The 19,428-nt window shown below is 43.5% G+C and overlaps 1 protein-coding gene across 3 annotated transcripts in view; it reads left to right on the forward strand.

Moving 5' to 3' along the window:
* The window catches only part of COL15A1 (collagen type XV alpha 1 chain), a 131,089-nt gene that overhangs the window by 38,023 nt on the left and 73,638 nt on the right, over window positions 1-19,428 (forward strand). For all 3 annotated transcript variants that reach the window (XR_014001256.1, XM_081166095.1, XM_081166096.1), the window contains exons 3-6: window positions 11,803-12,350; window positions 15,471-15,545; window positions 16,093-16,182; window positions 19,249-19,393. Coding sequence is in view for 2 of the 3 variants with exons in the window: in XM_081166095.1 (XP_081022221.1) it covers window positions 11,803-12,350; window positions 15,471-15,545; window positions 16,093-16,182; window positions 19,249-19,393 (858 nt within the window). In the remaining variant the exon portion in view is untranslated. The remainder of the gene's footprint in view (window positions 1-11,802; window positions 12,351-15,470; window positions 15,546-16,092; window positions 16,183-19,248; window positions 19,394-19,428) is intronic.

Consider the following 19,428-nt stretch of genomic DNA (forward strand, 5'->3'; position numbering starts at 1 on the left):
AGAAGTTTCTCTTGTCTTTGCAGAACTCAGTTCCTTCCTACAGGGGGTCAGTGATAGACCTTGGGGTCTAAACTTTCAGCGGCACCCTGTGCAACACCAAAACTGGCACCCCAGGTTCTCATGCTCCATTCTAAATCATAGTTGTGGCGCTCCCTGAGGCGCCCCCGAAGCTCTGTGCCCAGAGTTACTGAACTGGTTGCGCTGGCCTATATCTGTCTCTGAGGGAACATCTACTTCATATCATGCTGTGCTGAAAATGTACAGAAGCCCTGAAAATTCTGGCTAGCAGCTTGGCTTTTCTTATATTAACCTAATGTTCCTGATTTGTACAGTTTGCTAACAGTCATTGCTTAGCAAAGTCATTCCAGAAAGCTCTGGAAATCAGCCCTTCCTCTACTTGGAATGTTTCAGGACGCTTGGCGTGGAATTACTTCCACAGATTATGGGAAAACTTCATTTTTAAAAAGTAGGTCACATCTGCAATCTGAAGGAGTGCTCTGACGAGAGCATTGAAGCCGTAGATGAGGAACTTGGCAGCCTGCAGAGTAATTTGGAGAAAGAGATGTGAATGATCTTTTCTTGCATTCTCCCACACCATGTTCTCGCGCAGTTCCTAGTAATTTTAAAGGTCTTGTGCCCTTGAAATGAACAACTCTACCAAAAGAACCATTTTCTTTTTTCTTTCTCTCTTTGAGGGATGGCTCTTGACCAATTAGGAATTCATAGCCTAGTGTCTGCGTGCCAAGGCCTCATTCAAAGTTATGACAATTGCTACCAGGGAGGCGAAAACCAAATGGCTGGTGCCAATTTGCCAAGTGGAAAAATTCCTACCCGGCCCCAACAATATGGTGGCCGACAAGTGTCCATAGCAAGGTCATATCAGAGCAAAGCATGAAAAGAGGGTGGGTGGGTTGGGAGAGTGAGAGAGAGGGTCCTGGTTGGCCACGCTGCGGTTAAATCATCCATGTCCCTTTCCTGAAGAAACCAGAGGCCTTTCTCTTGGGCATTGTTGGCCAATTGGTGCAAAAGAAGGATAGAACTTTTTTCATGTATGCTACAGCAGCAGCAAGAATACTCATCACAAAGTATTGGAAAACACAAGATCTACCCTCCTTGGAAGAATGGCAGATGAAAGTGATTGACTACATGGAACTGGCGGAAATGACTGGTAGAATTCGAGACCAGGGGGAAGAGACGGTGAAAGAAGATTGGAAGAAATTTAAAGACTATTTACAGAAATATTGCAAAATTAATGAATGTTAGAATGATGTCGGATTGAGGTTAAGTGGTTTCTAGCTGTAATGGTATAAAAGAATATAAAAAAAATAAAAATGGATTTTTAACAGGTAAAAATTTAATGCTACAATATATCCAGATTAAAGATCAGGATAAAATAATGAGGGAAAGGAATTGCTGAACTAATAAACTGAACTGGAATAAAAAAAGGGAGGTATGAGGAGGTATGGGAAACAAGTAAATGAAAGATAAGCGACAAAAAGTTGGAATTGTTTTTAACTGCTTTTTATTTTGTATTTTTCCCTTTTTCTTTTTCATTTTGTAATATTGTGAAAACTTTAATAAATTTTTATTAAAAAAAAAATCATCCATGTCCATGCCCTCTCTCAGTGCTGACTGGTCAGTGTGGCCCTGATGGGTGTGGCCGTGCCCAGTGCCGGCGATGCGGCCAGGATGACACAGAAGGGGGCGTCAACTCTCTGCCCCCCAAGCCAGATCACTGTTGGGTCCCGGTTGCCCGGCTGCAACACTGCCCACAGGAAAAAGTGAGCAGACTTCTGCTGTGCTGTCCTTGGGAGAGCAATATGGGTAAGAGGAGGTTTAGTGTGGCTGGGGGCAAGCCTGGTGAGGGGCCCATGGCGCAGACAGTAGGTGGCTGTGCAGTGCATGAGACCCTTTCCAGGCAGAAGAATTGGGGTTGCCCTATCAGCCAGCCCTTGGGCCTTCAGAGGCAGCTCCTGAATGCCAGGCCAGCTTCAAGTAAGACTTCCCTCATCCATGGCCTGATTGTGGATGAGGAGGTGACATGGTTTGGATTACTGAGATCTGGTTGGCAAGCAAGGTAGGGTTGGTCTGATTGAGCAGTAGTCAGTTGTCCACTGGGTGCCCTGGGTAGGCAGTCCAGAATCTGTGCAGAATTGAGAATCAGGGTGTGTGTGTTGCTCTCTCTAGGCTTTCCCTCTCTTACACAAGACCTCCTGTCCCCATAACTGGCATTGGGTAATCAGAGCAGGCAAGGGATTCTGCTGGTTCACTGCCCAGGAACCTCCCTGTCTGAGCTGGCAAAGGTGGGCTCAGAGGTGCTGTTGAAGACTCCTAGACTGCTGGTTCTGGGGGGATTTCCACCACACCTGGGGCACCTCAGGACTTCACAGACACCACCATGACAGATATGGAGCTGTCCCAACATGTCATAAGCCTGCTGCAGGTGGCAGGTGTTGGTTCGGGGGGGGGGGGATAGCTATAAAATGATCCTAGATCCAGGTTTGGGGCAAGTATTCTTTGGTGAGAGAACCCAAGAAGAAATTTTAAATCATAAAACATGCAGCAAAGCTGTTAGACCTTTAAAATATGCCCTTGTGAGTTCTTGTTCTTATATTTGGTTCCAATGATTGTTTATTTCATTGTATGTTGTTTTGAGTCACTTTAGTGGAAAAAGCGGCATTACATGTAATAAACAAGTAAGTAAATAAATATTAGGCAGCTCCCTTGGAAGCTGGAAAGGCAACAACTACTTGTTCCATTAACATTTCCTCCAACTGTTTGCTTGAAATTGTTTTTAATATGATATTTTTAACTGTTGTAACCTATCCTGGGACCTGGGACCTGGGTAAAGGGAAGGTAATAAAAATAAATAAACCGTGCTTTCTCTTACACCTCTTTTTCTTCAAGTCATAATTCTATAGCGGCAAGTTGCAGCCTCACCAGCCGCCTAATTAAGGTGAAAGCAGCTGCCCTGATCTCACAAGAGGGGAAGGGGTAAGTACGCAAGGGTGACTTTAAGAGTCACTGGAGGCACAGGCGGCCTCAGTGGCTAGAAGGGCCACTGCTATTCATGTACTGTTTGCTGCAAGACTGGATTACTGCAATGTGCTCTCTATGTGGGGCATCCTTCGCGCTTGACCAGAAGCTGCAGATAGTGCAGAATGCGGCAGCACGATTGCAGATAGGAGGGAGGCCTTGGGCAAATCTACACTCATGGATTTTAATGCTAAAAATGAGTTCTTTAATAATGTTAATACAGTGGTACCTCGGGTTACATATGCTTCAGGTTACATACGCTTCAGGTTACAGACTCCACTAACCCAGAAATATTACCTCGGGTTAAGAACTTTGCTGCAGGATGAGAACAGAAATTGCGCGGTGGCGGCGCAGCAGCAGCGAGAGGCCCTATTAGCTAAAGTGGTGCTTCAGGTTAAGAACAGTTTCAGGTTAAGAATGGACCTCCAGAACGAATTAAGTACTTAACCCGAGGTACCACTGTAATGCATTGATAAAATGCAACACCAGAGGGCGCTGCAGAGCTACCCCCATCCAAAACCCAGATAGACATTGTGAAAAAGGAAACGAAAAGGAAACCAAACACTGACATAATAATGTTTAAAAGGTGTGTGTAGATCCAGCCCTTGTCAGCTTACAGCACCTGTGCTCAGAGATCTGCACCGCTTGCCGACTTGCTATTGGTCCAAGGTGTTGCTATTAGTATATAAAGCCCTTAACAACTGGGGACCAGTTTGCCTACAAGATCGCATTGCTCCACAGACGCCCACTTGATTGCTTCATTTGGTGGAATTGGCACGACTACAGGTGCCACATAATGCCCGTTTTGCCTTTGTACGGACTCCATTGTTTCATGTGGCAGCGGCTACACTATGGAATTCCCTGCCTCTTGAGATCAACCAGGCAGCTTTCCTGTATGTGCTCCTTTTGGCTCCTGCTTAAAACCTTCTTGTTTAAGACAAGCCTACCCAGATCCTTTGAAAGCGGATGTAATTTTATCCCGTTTTTAGTACTTTAACTTTCATATGTCTTAAAGTAGGGTTGTGGTTTTCTCTTGATTTTTACTGTTCTATCTTTTGTAAACTGCTTTGAGGTTTTTTACATTTAAGCAGCTTATAAATGTTATTAAACAAATTAATAAAATAAGAGCAACGTGGCAAGCTGCTGAAGAGGCCTATAGAGCCACCTTGGGCCCACCCTCTCTCCCCTGGCACTCTTGTCTGAGGGGAAAGTGAACTTGGGAGGATGGGGGGGGGAGTAAGCCACAGGTGCTTCCACTAGTTGCTCTCCCCCCCCCCCAGCATTTTCTATGCGATTGGTGCAGGTCCAGTTGTTTAAATCCTCATAGTGTTTCAGCTTGGGTCCACTGCTATTGTGTGCCATTGGGCTCCAAATCTTGTCCTGCACAGACTTCAAAACTGAAGCTTTCAGGGAGATTTTTGGGAGTGTCTTGATCTGCAACCATAAAACGACATTTTATTGTGCTTGGTGGACATGTAAAAAGACTAAAAATAAATAAATATTGGATACAAATACATACCTTGATACAGCAGATTTTAAGAAAATTTAATGAAAATGATTTATAGGTGGTACATGACACCAGTCAAGCTTGCAAAAATTTACCATTTGCCCGAAAATAAATGTTGGAAATGTAATGAGACTGAAGGTACATTCTTTCACCTTTGGTGGACATGCCCAAGGATTGAGACATTCTGGGAGATGATTTATAACGAAATGAAAAAGGTATTTAAATATACCTTCTTGAAGAAACCAGAGGCCTTTCTCCTGGGCATGGTCGGCCAAATGGTGCCAAAGAAGGATAGAACTTTTTTTATGTATGCAACAACAGCAGCAAAAATACTCATCGCGAAGTATTGGAAGACACAAGATTTACCCACCAGGGAAGAAAGGCAGATGATGTTGATGGACTATATGGAACTGGCGGAAATGACTGGCAGAATCCGAGACCAGGGAGAAGAGTCGGTGGAAGAAGACTGGAAAAAGTTTAAAGACTATTTACAGAAATACTGTAAAATTAATGAATGTTAGAAAAATGTTGGAAGGAAGTTATATGGCTTTAGTAGAAATGTTATAAGGAATTAAGTATAAATAGATTAATAAAGTATTAAAGGAAAAAATAAGGTTAGAATGTGTTAAGATAATTATAGGATAGAAAACAGAGGAAGATGGAAAGGAATTGCTGAAACAATTAACAGAGGTGGAATACAAAAAAGGAGGTGTGAGGAGATCGTTGAAATAAGTGAATGAAAGATAAGATATTGAAATGGTTTGATGTGTTTTAAACGGTTTTTGTTTTGTTTTGTTGGTTTGATGTGTTAGTGTTGTGTAGTGTTTTTGTATTGAATTGTATTGTTCTTTCTTTTGTAGTGTTTAAATTGTTGGAAAAGTAATAAATATTATTTTCAAAAAAAAAAAAAAGATACAGCAGATTTTAAAGGTTAATATTCAATTGAAGCCGGAATGCTTTCTTTTAGGGTTAATGGGTACACAATTGAAAAGGGATTACGGGAGATTACCCCAATATATGATCACAGCGGTGAGACTGTTATATGCACGAAGATGGAAAGATATAGCTGATTACTCTATTGGACTTGACTGAGATAGCAAAGTTAACGTGTTTAATTAGAGAAAAATCATTACTGACATTTATTAAGCACTGGAAATTTCTTACGGACTTTTTGTGTGAAAGAGAAAATGAACTTGTAGTATCTGGATTTGAAGAATGAATAAAATACTGTTTTATAGAAGATAGAATGGTTGGATCTTAATGAGCGGATGCCTTTTATCTTCATTTATTTTTCTTCAGGTTTCCCCCCCTCTCTCTTTGCTCTTTGGCTTTCACTCTCCTTAGGTCTTTCTTTTCCTTTTCTTGTTTTCTTTCTTCCCCTGTTCGTTTCTATATTAAGCAGCTGTTTTATTTCAGTATATTATAAAAAGATACTTTGTAATCGGTCTGTATTTCTGTATATCTTTGAATAAGTATCAATAAATAACTCTCTCTTGATATATTTGGGGGGGGGGAATGTAACCATGAAACAAATGGCATGCTCATTCGAATGCCTTTTCCTGCTTTCCACAAAACTATGAATTATTACGGGTGGGAAGAAAGAAAAATGCATGGCAGGGTTAGTGCAGAATGTTTAGGGGCAAATCTCACTCACGCCTTAACACTGCTGTGATAGGAGTCACAAAAATAAATCCATATCCATATATTCATGTTTCACAGAAGCCCTTATCAAATGCACCTGATAAAGATTACACCCCTGGTTCTTCTGAGTTTAATGAGAACATTACTTCCTAATTCCCTGTGTGTGTCTGAAACCCACCATGGGGAGACTTAACACGTGATGGAATTCTCTGAAACTGCTTAGGAGGCAAAGATTTGGGATCAGGGAGGGAGGCAGACTGGCTCCCTTCACTGCGATTGGTAAACACAAAAGACTCCTCCTAATACTGGCTGGCAAACCCTTCATTTCCATGAGAAAGGAAATCGCTAACTAACAGGCTTTGCAGAAGGATGGAGGCTTGTTAGAACCATTTAAGAGGACCAGTTGGATTTTGCGAAGGGCAAGCCCACCGTCCTTCCATCAAAAAGCTGACACACGGAGAATAATATGGAGATGGAGCTTCTTTTAAAACAGGCAGAAGGATGAAGTTGCTTCTCTTCACTCTGACAGGCCAGTTGTAGATGTTGAAGCAGAAAGGAATTTTGACCCTTTGTATGCCGGCTTTGAAACAGAAGATGCTTGCTAAACTTGCCTGGCTATTTCTCCTAATGCCATCTGGCCTGGTACAAGGACAATGGTGGTGGCAACAGCTGTGGGGCTCTCCTGGGACGGCTATTTCACCTTTGCCAATGACTGCCAGTCCTGTTACTTCTCCCACGCCAAGGATATATTCAACCAGTGGCTGGGCATTGAAGGAGACTGGGGCCCGTTCAGCAGTTCCAGCAGCATGGGATACCCCTGGCATGGTGCCACGTGTTGCTGGTCTACCTTCCAAACCTACCTTAGCTACTGGAAAAATAGCCGTGCATTTTCCTAGGAAAACACCTATGGAATTGGATCTGGAGTACAGAACAGCGGAGAAAATAAATATGTGGAAACAGAAGAAAGCAGGTACATTAGCTGTAAAATAAGAGATTGCCCCAGCAAAGTGGACTTCTGGTTTTCTTGTGATCAGTGGAGAGAGACCTTGATTCTAATTTCTGATCAGTTGTTGGGTGGTCTTGTGTAGGTCATTATTTCTCAGGGCTCGTCCACACTTCTGCTTGCCCCACTGATCTCCCCCTCCCAGAGAAACACGCTGCTTATTTAACACTAAATCAAAATAAACATCCATTGGTTTTTCTGCGGATTGACGTTTGTTCCGATTCAGCAGTAAAGAGCAGCTTTTCCTGGGGAAAGTGGCAGGACAAACGGAAAATCACTCAGACCCATGCTTTCTAGGGACAGTAGTGGAATTATAGGCAAGTCCTCACCCTCAGTTGCTCTTTTGTAAGACTGGAAGAATAAGTTGCCTTTCTATTCAGCAGGTTTATTATGCAAATGAATTGCACTGAATATTATTACCTACCTTAAGCCGTGGGGATAGGGTCGTATCAAAAGACACACGCATCCCACTCTGTCTCTCCCCCCCCCCCACACACATTAAAGGGCTTTTTTGCTATTACCTGCTGTAACCTCAGTATATTGGAAGCCATTGTAGCGTCCCTCTCTCCAGTAATGCTTGGTGTGCTGAAACCACAGGCCATGTGCCCCATCCCTCACTGATGTTGCATTAGTGCTCAGCAAGGACGGCCCAGGCATGAGAAACAGCTCTGGTCATAGAAATTGTTGCCAGCCATATTGGCAGGCTGTAGGGTCCATATGTGTTTCCCTATACAAACCATGGGTGCAATTGTGGACGAGGCTGGTTAGGACCACTCACGGCTCAGAAAAGACTGGCACAGTAGGCCAAACTATGTATTATGCTGAGAGGTCCACAGTTGGTCTGCTGATTCCTTCCTCCTCTCCCCACAGCTGTGGTGGATGATGCTAATTTGATTGGGGTTTAGCCTAGCAATGAGGCAAAACGTACTTGCAATTTTGCCAGTCATTTGTAAGTGGCAAAATTTGGGGAGGTATTTTAGCAGAGCTTTTAAGGGGGTTAACTTTTTGGAGGTGGGGAGACTAATTTACCAGTGGTGGCCTTGCTCTTGGTGTCTGCCATGTGTGCCTGGTGCAATGACATCATGTAGCACAGTTCCCAAGAGACTTCTGGAGGGAAAATGGCAGTGCTTTTTTATTTCTTTCTGGGGGTACTCAGTACTGGCACCTCCCCCCAACGTGAAAAGTGTGGCACTTACTGTAACAACTTCATGGTGAGTGCCAGCACATTTTTTTCCTTGAAATAAAGCTCTGGGGGCCAAGGGAGGTAGTTTCAGATGACCTTTTCCCTACACCCAAATTCAAAAGCTCTCCTCTCAGAAGCCTTAATTTTTCTACTATGGAGCAGTCAGCAGCTTTGAAGGATTGATTTAAATGATGAAAAATTGCATGATGGCACAGAGGAAAAGGTGGATAACCTTCATGGGGGGGGGGGCTCGCCACTCCCACAATTAAATTTAGTATGTCTTCATGTTCCTATGGCTTCATTTCGTTTGTTTGAAAGTTGGAAGATTAATTATTGGTTTCTCTGCATAATTTGTGTGATAGCTATAATGATCCTGTTTGGAGCATTTTGTTTGTAAACCTCTTAGAGGTTTTCTGTTGAGTGAGCAGTATATAAATTTTGATAATAATAAGTTATTATAGATATGCCGCCCATCTGACGGGGCTGCCCCGGCCGCTCTGGGTGGCTTCCAACAAATCAAAAACATTAAGCACAGTAGAACATCAAACAGTGAAAGCTTCCCCATACAGGGCTGCCTTCTGATGTCTTTTAAAAGTCAAATAGTTGGTTCATTTCCTTGACATCTGACAGGATGGCATTCCACAGGGAGGGTGCTACTACCGAGAAGGCCTCTCACAATGAGGGAACCACTATAAGGCCCTGGATCTCAGTGTATCAAATACATTAAAACAATCACCACCATCTTCTCATTCAGGAAAAATGACTAATGAAAAAATCCCACATTATTTAATTACGGGGATTGCAGTACCACAGCAGTATGTGTCAATAATTCAGTTTGGGACCAGAATACTTGATGGAAAGTCTTTCCATATACCAACCTGCCCTAATCTTATGTTCTGCTGGGGAAGCACCTTCGATGCTTATGTGCCAATGAAGGCAAGACTTCTCTTTCATTGTTATATGAATTTATAATGCTCATATTCTCCATGACCTTATCAGATTCATATTTATTAATTTATGGCATTATGATGACGTGTTATTGGTATCACTGGGTAACCTTCGAAAAAGTGCAGCAAAGTTACTCCTTACAGGCATTCAATTATTATTTTTAAATCAAATCACAATATAAGACAGTGGGCAAAGTACTACCAGCTAAATAAAACAGTTCAAAATGCATGAAATAAACCTGTCTGTCTATTAGTGGGATTTATGAAGAGAATTCCAGAAACTTAATACACTCCAAGGATGAAATCTTTCCATTTTGTCTTTTCCTTTACAGTCTATACTTGCATTTTTTTTTCTTGCTTCATTTCAAACTATGTAGACAAACTGGATTATGTGTTCCAAAGGATTAATATAAAGCTGTTCTATAATGGAGGGGATTAGACTGCACTTTCCTGTACTCTGCTCTGTGTAATTTAAACAAAAGGAAACCTTGTAAAGATTGTGCTGCCAGCCATACATTCAAACGTATTAGCAACAGATTTCGGCTAGCCCTTCCCTCACACCAGTTGAGCCTATGTTTCATTTCTACTCTTTGAGTCATTCCAGATAACCCCAAATATCCTGGGCGCCCTGATTTTGTACTAGATTTGTCAGTGCCAAAGAGTTCTTTGAAAAACACAAATGCAACATGCAATCAGGTTTCCCCAATTTTTGGAATGGACAGCCTGAGAGCATTTGGAGCCAGCGGTTCTACCATCTCTCTGCTGAATGAAGGGAAATGAGGGTGTTTCTAAGGAAGAGGGAGACCCTGTGGTCTGAGGGAAGATATCAGTGCACCAAGCTATGGGCCAGAAATGTTGTAACTTCACAGCAGAACTACTTGCCTTGGAGCACGGTTTTCAGACCGTGTTCAATGCTTGGTGCACAGTGCAATACAGCAAGGGTGGAGCTACAGTGGTACCTTGGCTCTCAAACTTAATCCATTCTGGAAGTCTGTTCCAAAACCAAAGCGTTCCAAAACCAAGGTGCACTTTCCCATAGAAAGTAATGAAAAACGGATTAATCCGTTCCAGACTTTTAAAAACAAACCCATAAAACAGCAATTTAACGTGAATTTTACTATCTAAAGAGACCACTGATCCATAAAATGAAAGTAATAATCAAAGTAAAGGTAAAGGTAAAGGTAAAGGGACCCCTGACCATTAGGTCCAGTCGTGACCGACTCTGGGGTTGTGGCGCTCATCTCGCTTTATCGGCCGAGGGAGCCGGCATACAGCTTCCGGGTCATGTGACCAGCATGACTAAGCTGCTTCTGGCGAACCAGAGCAGTGCACGGAAACACCGTTTACCTTCCCGCTGGAGCGGTACCTATTTATCTACTTGACTTTGACGTGCTTTCGAACTGCTAGGTAGGCAGGAGCAGGGACCGAGTGACGGGAGCTCACCCTGTTGCGGGGATTCAAACCGCCGACCTTCTGAATGGCAAGCCCTAGGCTCTGTGGTTTAACCCACAGCGCCACCCACATCCCAGTAATCAAGGGACTGTACTATAAAATAAATAAAACAGTATTGTAGATGATAAAAATTAAAATTACTTTTTTTCTTACCTGCGCTGATGATAGTCATTGTTTGGATGGGGGACTTTTATCCATCTCCGCAGTCACACAATCAATCAATCAATCAATCAATCAGTAGCAGAACTAGGATCCACACAGTCCCAAAAACAAATTAACTGAAAAAGCCTCAAAACAAAAAACGCAAAATAACTAGCAAAAACAGAAGCACCAAATATAAGCTCCAAATACCACCTCAGAACACTGCAATCGGAAACGGAAGGCTTGAATTACAATGGGGGGGACACAAATTAGCAGCACAACAGGAAACACAGGGAGACTCAAAACGGAGCACGTTCAGCTTCCGAAAAAAAGTTCGAAAACCAGAACACTTACTTCTGGTTGTGCATTGTTCAGGTTCCAAGTGGTTCGTGAACTAAGCTGTTCAAAAACCGAGGTACCACTGTACAGCAGGGAATGTACAGCAAAGAAATGGCAGTTGGGTGGTGTGCTTCTGTGACTGATCTGCTCTGTAGATCAGCTGTCCCACCATCTCTTGATGCCCAGAGAAGAGAAAGAATGGATTAAGCACACACATGTTGCTGGTTCTCTGCTACTCATTACCCCCTCCTGGTATTTTGCAAGGGGAGCTGTGGGTGCCCAGGTCTCAGGGAAGAATAAAAACCAATGTAGAAGCAAAAAGCAAAAAACAACAACAGAAGCTCAGTACCGATGGTCTACATTTAAAGTTACGTGACATTTAACGGTATAAAAAAATGGAACAGTATCTATTGCTTAACCGTCTGAGTGCCTTTTCTCTCACTGTTCAAGAGAATTTGGGAAGGTTGGAACAAGCTTATAGCTCTTCCTGAAAAGTTGGATAGAATCCTGACTGCATGCGCTTACTAATAATACTTTTTGTTTTGTGTTACAGAAAGAGGGTCAAAGGAGCACCTTGATCTCACCGAACTAATAGGAGTCCCACTGCCACCTTCTGTCTCCTTCATTACCGGTTATGGAGGGTTTCCAGCATACAGTTTTGGGCCAGAGGCTAACATTGGCCGTCTGACAAGGACTCTGATACCTCAACCGTTCTACAGAGATTTTGCTATCAGCGTCACCGTCAAACCAAACAGCGACCGTGGAGGCGTCTTGTTCGCTGTAACAGATGCCTTTCAGAAGACAATTTATTTGGGAGCCAGACTATCGCCTGTGGATGACAGCACCCAGAGAATAATTATGTACTACACTGAACCCGGTTCTCACATATCCCGAGAAGCTGCTTCGTTTAAAGTCCCAGTGATGACCAACAAGTGGAATCGCTTTACAATAGCTGTTCAGGGCAACGACATTGCGTTGTTTATGGACTGCGAGGAATATCACAGGGTGCAGTTTCAGAGATCAGATCAGCCCTTGCTCTTTGAATCGAGCTCAGGAATATTTGTTGGCAACGCTGGAGCGACAGGACTGGAAAGATTCACCGTAAGTACACCATGTAGTAAATGTGTGGATTATTCTGCAGCTAGTCTATCACAGCGGTTCTACAGGAAAGAGGTTTGGTCCATGGCAGTGGCGTAGCGTGGAGGGTGCAGGGGGGGGCAGCCGCACCGGGCGCAACATCTGGGGGTTAGGGTTAGGGGGCGCAAATCCACGGGTTAGGGGGTGCAAATCCATTGGTTAGGGGGCGCAAATCCATGGGTTAGGGGGCACAAATCCACAGGTTAGGGGGCACAAATTACTTGCCTTGCCCCGGGTGCTGACAACCCACGTTACGCCACTGGTCCATGGCTCTCAGGGCCAGCCCAAGACATGCCCAAGGAAAAGGGCAAGATGGCGGCACCTCCCCCCCCCCCATTCCATGTACAGAAGCTGACCGTACTGGCACTGGTATTGGGACAGCTTCATCCGCTGCACCAATAGGCAGCAAGCCAGCTTGGCACACAAAGCTCTGCCTGCTCCCTGACCCTCAGCATCTGCTGCCTCAGCCAGTTGTCTCATTCCGCCTAATGGTAGGGCCGGCCCTGATGGTTCTTGAGACAAGGAGAATTGATACTGGCACCTGGAAGGCAAACTATTAGTTACTAAGGGTGTGTATGTGGGGAAGAGAATCCTAGCAGGGGATGGAGAGTCTTCATTTTTAAGTGAACTGATCCAATCTCCACATACCATTCTGATAAAGGGATCAGAAGGCAATTATCCCTTCTGTTTCATACTTCTCTGACCTTTGCTCAAAAACACACCCAAATGCATTTTAAAATGGTTTTTTTAAAAAATATAAAATATGTTTAGAAAGGCATATACTGAGATTTAACTATTTTATGATAAAATAGGTATTTTCAAATTTTCATATGGACTTTTATTTTTAAAAAAACAGTTGCACATTAGTGAAGAGATGAGATGGAACTTAATTATGACATGCACTGGAAATAGGTTATTCCTATCCATAGCAGTGCATAGCCTTCATGACTAGTAGTCACTGACAGCTTTATCCTCCACAATTGTATCTAATCCCCAAGTTGGCAGCCCTCACTACATCTTGTAGTAGCAAATTCCATTGTTTAACCATGTGCTGTGTGAAGAAATACTCCCTTTTGTCTGTCCCAAATCTTCCAGGATTCAGCTTTATTGGGTGATTCTGAGTGTTGTGTGAGAAGAGAAAAACTTCTCTATCTATTTTCTCCACACTGTGCATAGTTTTATGGACCTCTGTCATGTTCCCTTTTACTCCCCCCCCCAATAGTGTCCAAAATGTTAAGATTTGCTCCAGTTCCTTGACAAGGTTGCTTGTCTTTTTCTGCACCTTTCCCAGCTCTGCAATATCCTTTTTGAGGTGTGGTGACCAGAACAGAACACAAAGATGCCAACAGGATTTTCTAGGCTCAATGCATGTATGTCTGGATTGAGTCTTCTGTTCCACTCAAAAAAGAGGACATGAATTTGCATATACTATGCGATTTTGTGTCCTTGACGAGGGAAAAACCCAGGTGAGGACCCCAAATATGGGCTGCTTAAATGGCCTGGGCGTGGACCTGAGGGAAGCCTTCCTGCTCCGTCAGTTGCGCCCCCTGGCCCAGCCCACACCCAAACCTGTGTTAGGATTCTTGCTCCGTGTTTGCAGTCATGAGATTGTCGTCTATCACATGACGTTGTATGTTTTCATTCCACAGTGTGGGAAGTGAAGAAGACAGGATGTTTTGTGTTACTGTGTTCTGTAAAGTGGGACGATTGTTCCATGTTCTCTTTCTCTTTGCTGCCTGATGAGAAAGAGGAAGGAGCTAAGTCAGAATGCTCCGAGTGTACTATATGTAAAACGCTAGTCAAAACGCTGTGCTTCTGAGTTCTGTTACACGAACTGCCAATACTCTGCAGGTTCGTAAGCGTGCTTATGCCTTTTGGTATCAGTCGCTGTGATGTTCAGGCTGAAGAAAGCTTTTGAAGCTCCCAAACAACCAACCAGGAGGGAGAGAACTTGCCAGGCGGGCATGTGTCTCTACCAAGGTCCTCCTAGGTGTGTGACATCATACTGGGTTCATAAGGAAAGGGTTAACTAATTGTAAAATGACTAACCAATGGGAACCCTGGGGGCAGAGTTAACTGTGTATACGGTTTTACGCACAGAGGGGTTTTTTTTGGAGGAGTTAGAGTTAGGGTGGTTGAGAAGACAGTCTGGAGTTAGAAGAGGCAGAGGAGATAAGTCTGAGGGTTGGGCTAGTCTGATGTGAGAGATGGAGAGAATTTGTTAAGAGGAGTCAGTCAAACAGTTGAGATAGTCAGAAGGTATTAGGAAGGTATACGCCCGTAAAGAAACTAAAGTTAAGATACTGAAAGGAATATTATCTGAGAAACCATAAACTTGTTTATAAAATAAACTTGTTTGGGTTTTTTTGGTTCACTTTTAACAACTGACTGGACTCAGTGTTTTACCAGAGAGTAACTGGTTGGTGGCAGCGGGGAAGCGAGCACCGTGGTGGCACAGGGATCAATAGACTGTTAAACGTCCGGAGACCCTGTGTGATCACCAGTGGTGTAGCATGGGGGGGTGCAGGGGGGGCCGGCCGCACTGGGCGCAACATCTGGGGGGGGCGTGCTCGCACTTGAGTGCTAAAATCCACGGGTTAGGGGGCGCAAATTACTTACCTTGCCCCGGGTGCTGACAACCCACGCTACGCCACTGGTGATCGCCACAAGCAGGATTGGAGTTCAGTAGAGGCAGTACACTGCTTAATAACAGTTGCTGGAAACGGCAGGATGAGCAGCTGCTGTTGTGCTCAGGTCTTGCTTGCAGCCTTCGCGTGGGCACCGGGTTGGCCACTGTGAGAACAGAATGCTGGACTAGACGGGCCACTGGCCTGATCCAACAGAGCCGCCCTATATTCTTAGTTTAATCTCTCTCTTTCTCATGACAGCCATTAGGTATCTGAAAATGGGCACAATTCCCCATCCTTTTCTTTCATTGCCCACAGTCCTTTATATCGTAGTTAATTCATCTACATCCGTTCTTTTCAAAGACAGCAGCCACCACCCAAAGTGTCCAGTCCGCTGCTCTTGGTGGGATTTGTTCTACAGAATGTCCCCTTGATTGGCTCTTCTGCTTCCTTTCAGGGCTCCATCCAGCAGCTCACAATCAAACCGGATCCAAGAGCTATCGAGGACCAGTGTGAGGATGATGACCCATATGTGAGTACTTCCCTGTACGCATTTTCTGCAGTTACAACAAGGACTGGAAGCTTGGCTTTGATACAGCTGTTTCCACAGCAAAAGCAGGAGTCCTCGCTTTTTATTAAAAGTTGTTTACAGCTCCCAGTGTGCCCAGCTCTTCAGCTGAGGGTCACAAACCTTGATTTCCACTCCCCCTGGGTAGGAAAGCAGCTGGGGGTGTGCGCCTGTTTTCGCCTCACCAGTTATGGATGAGATGAAATTGTGCAAGATCTTGCACACTTACTTTTTGCTGCAACAGGCTAAATTGTTTGATGCATGTTTGGTTTAATGATTCTTTACAAGGGTTGTGTTCATTGAGTATGAACTTGGAACTACATGCAGCAACAGCTGACTGCATCAGAGATGGATAGGATTTATTCTTCTATCTTACTTAATGAAGTAATTAATGGTTTGAACATACATGTGTCTATGCGAACTGCTAAGGCTTGCACACACAAACTACTTATGGAATTCCTCATGTGGGCATGACCTAAATTCTTCATTGTGGCCTGCCTGTTTCTCATAGGCTTCAGGAGAAAGCAGTGGCTACAACAGCATTCAAGAACAGGAGGGTGTCCCTGAGACGCAAGAAATCATTCGGCCCTCACAAGCCCCAGTAAGTATTATGATAGTGATTATTTATTAAATTTCTACACTGCCATTCATCCAAGGATCATAGGACAATTGACAGTGTAAAAACACAGAAATACATGGCATCATAACTTTTTGTTGTTGGCGTCTGTCTGTCTCAGGAGACAATGAGGATTGTGCCTTTGGGGGTGAAGTCAAACCATTGGTGAGTTACAGCACTTGCTGTGGTTGTAGAGACTGATAAGGGAGAAACATGTTTTGCTGCAGCTGGGGCAGATGAAGGCATCCGGCAGTGCTGCTACATGGAGTTTCTTTTCTCTGCGCTGCTCCCAGCCGTCATTCCTCCTCTAGTCACTGCTGTGGATAACAACATAATGGCCTGGAAGAAGAGGAATGATTTAGATCTTGTTCAGCTTTATCCATTGGAGCCAACTCCTAAGGGCCAAGGGGTCTTCGCCTGCTCTCCTAATAAAATATTTGAGGGGGCTGGGGCCGGGGCAAAGTTGATGAGCATTGCTGTTCAATTGGTGTGCATGCACCATGTCATGTGAACGATTACGCAGGGCGGGACTTACCTGGGCTCCCCCAGTATTTTATTCAAGTAGGCACCACTGGCTTTTTTGTAGTGGCTTCCTATTAATGTGCAAAATAATGTTCTATGCACTGAAAGTCATAGCTGGCAAAGCCAAAATGATATGCTTATGATTTTACCAATTTAACTTTAATTCAAAACATCATTTCTGTTGTTTGTGTTGTAAATACGGTTCATGCCCGCCCTGAGACCTCTGGGCATAGGGCAGTATATAAATTCAATAGATAAATAAGTAAATGACATTAAAAGGGTTATTTCTCATTCCCAGAAAGTCCGTCCTCTGTACCTACAAGTAATAGTTTGGGATAGTTAGGATGTTTCCACTTACAATGGTCTGCTACTGACCGACAGCCACTGACCCACCATCCAAATGTTCTAGTGGGTGAAATTCTCGTTCCAATATCGTAATGGTATGAGAGACAGAATCACAGCAGTAGGGACACCCAAAACCTACAGCAGGAGGTTCTTCTGTCAGATATTTTGTTTGTAATTTCTGTTTGGACACTATTGTTGCTAATTGGAATGACACCTGGAAGCATACCCTAATTAATGGTGGGTGATGACTTCTTTCCATGTTATACCATTGCTACAATCTGCCCCAATCACCTTGAAATGGAATAGAATATGTGGAATCCCACCTCCACCCCCCACGGGCATGTTTTACTACTCTTACCAAGCCATTTTTGCTTCCCTTAAAATTCGTCAGTTGTTTTTTGTAGAGCAGGGAGCTCCAGAATTGCATCAGAATTATTTGTTAGGCAAAAATAAAGATAGACTATGTTAGTCTAAACATTTATATATACAGAAATGCATTTTGTACACTGCGCTTTTCCTATCCAGTAATGTGAATGATTCCATAAAGATTAGGATTTTCCCTGTGTCCACTGCCTAACTTATTTATAATAGTTATTTAAAGCAGGGAGTAATATTAATATGAACTATAATGCGCTCTAATGTGCTAGCGTGTAGATTCTAGGCTTCAGGTGTTTTTTGTATATTGCATCAGGGAATCAAGTTGAATCTTGACGGGTTTCCCTTAAGATACTTCAGAGGGATAAAATACTTTCCCAGCAGATGCAGATACTGAACTAATGCAATACCAAGGAATGAAGCTGAGATGGGAGGTGATTTCGTGGCTTAAAGACAAGTACTATCCTATATGTAGCCTCTTTACTCGCTCCTTTGGCAACTGTCTTCTGCCCCTCATTCCACCTCCAGACAAAGAGCAGTTTGTGTGAAGCCCTCGTTACAGCTACACTAAGGCTCTTTGTGTGCAATAATCACCCCATGTTTCACATTGTGTAGATTTTGAAGCCAAACACTCATAAGCCAGAAAGCCTCGTGAAGTGATCCGTTTTTTAAAGCTGTAAGAATTTAATGGTAAAGTGTTTTTTTTTTCCTTTGAGGAGGATTCATAGCTTCATTTTAAAAAAAATGGTATGTTAAATACCCATGGACTTAAAAGGGCATGCTAGAGAGAACTTCAGTGCGTTGAATTTCCCAAGATTTATGCTGCCGCTAACAAAACTTAAAACGTTTTTGCCAGCTGTGAAGTGTCTACATGCCAACAAGTCCCTGGATTTATATACTGGCTGCAGAGAATGCTCACTGGATCTCAATGTGTTCTTCCTTGCCAAATGCCAAAGCAGAGCTCAAGACTGTATATAATAGCCAGCAGAGTCACCCAACAGATGCTTTTGGAAAGTGGATGTTCACACATTGCAAAAACCAAGCAAGCTGTCCAAAGCTGGAAGCATGGAGTGAAGCAAATGAAGACCCATACTTCTACACAACCCAGCTGCCAGGCAGATAAAGCTGCTTATTGGTGCCACTGTTGCCTCGATCACTTTGCAAATGCTCCTGTAACAAACACAATTGCACTAAGTTTTTCATAGGCAGGTGTTTTTAGCTCATAAAAATGTCCGCTTTTTCAGGCAAGGGAAATATCCCTCTAGAAGGAATTGTTCTGCTTGGAGATCGATGGAAGGGACCTGCTGGCCATAGCAATGTTTTGGATTGGGACTGGCTGAACGGGGCAAAGAGCTGATTGGCAGAGAACAGGAGATTGACTGAAATATGTACCTCTCTAAGTTTGAATGGAGGGCTCAGGAGTGTGTGGGAAACAGAAAAGTCTGCGGCTTTAAGAGTTTTGTGAATTTGGAGGAAACTTTTGCACTTTTTGCTTACAATTCCCACTGGTAATTGCCCTAACGAACCATCCTCCGCTGGTATTGCTTCTAACTTACTGGGCGTGTTAGCTCAGCAGAGTTACTTCCATGGGCCAACCACACCCTCTATTTCACACATTTTGATTATTTATTCGATTATTATCCACAAAGTAAGTGATGTTTTTTTTTGGGGGGGGGGGAATAGCATTGTCATGGATCCAAAAGTACCTTGAAAAAGAACGAAGCACGCAGATTTATGCTCTGCCTCTCACAACAATGTGTTTTCCCAGTAATAATATCCAGATAACATTTGCCTTGCATTCTTGTCTAGCACCTGACTCAGAACGTATCTGAAGAAACAACAGCTGGACCTGTAGGCCCCCCGCCAACCACAGCACCTCATTCCGAAGAGATGGAGTTTTCAGGCCACCATCTCTTAGAAGCAACTTTGGGACCAACTAAAGTCCAAGAACAAGGCACTGTAATTTTAAACTCTTTGCTTGTGTCAGTT

Source organism: Podarcis bocagei (genome assembly GCF_964188305.1).
Source record: "Podarcis bocagei genome assembly, chromosome: 13".
NCBI classification, from domain to species: Eukaryota; Metazoa; Chordata; class Lepidosauria; order Squamata; family Lacertidae; genus Podarcis; species Podarcis bocagei.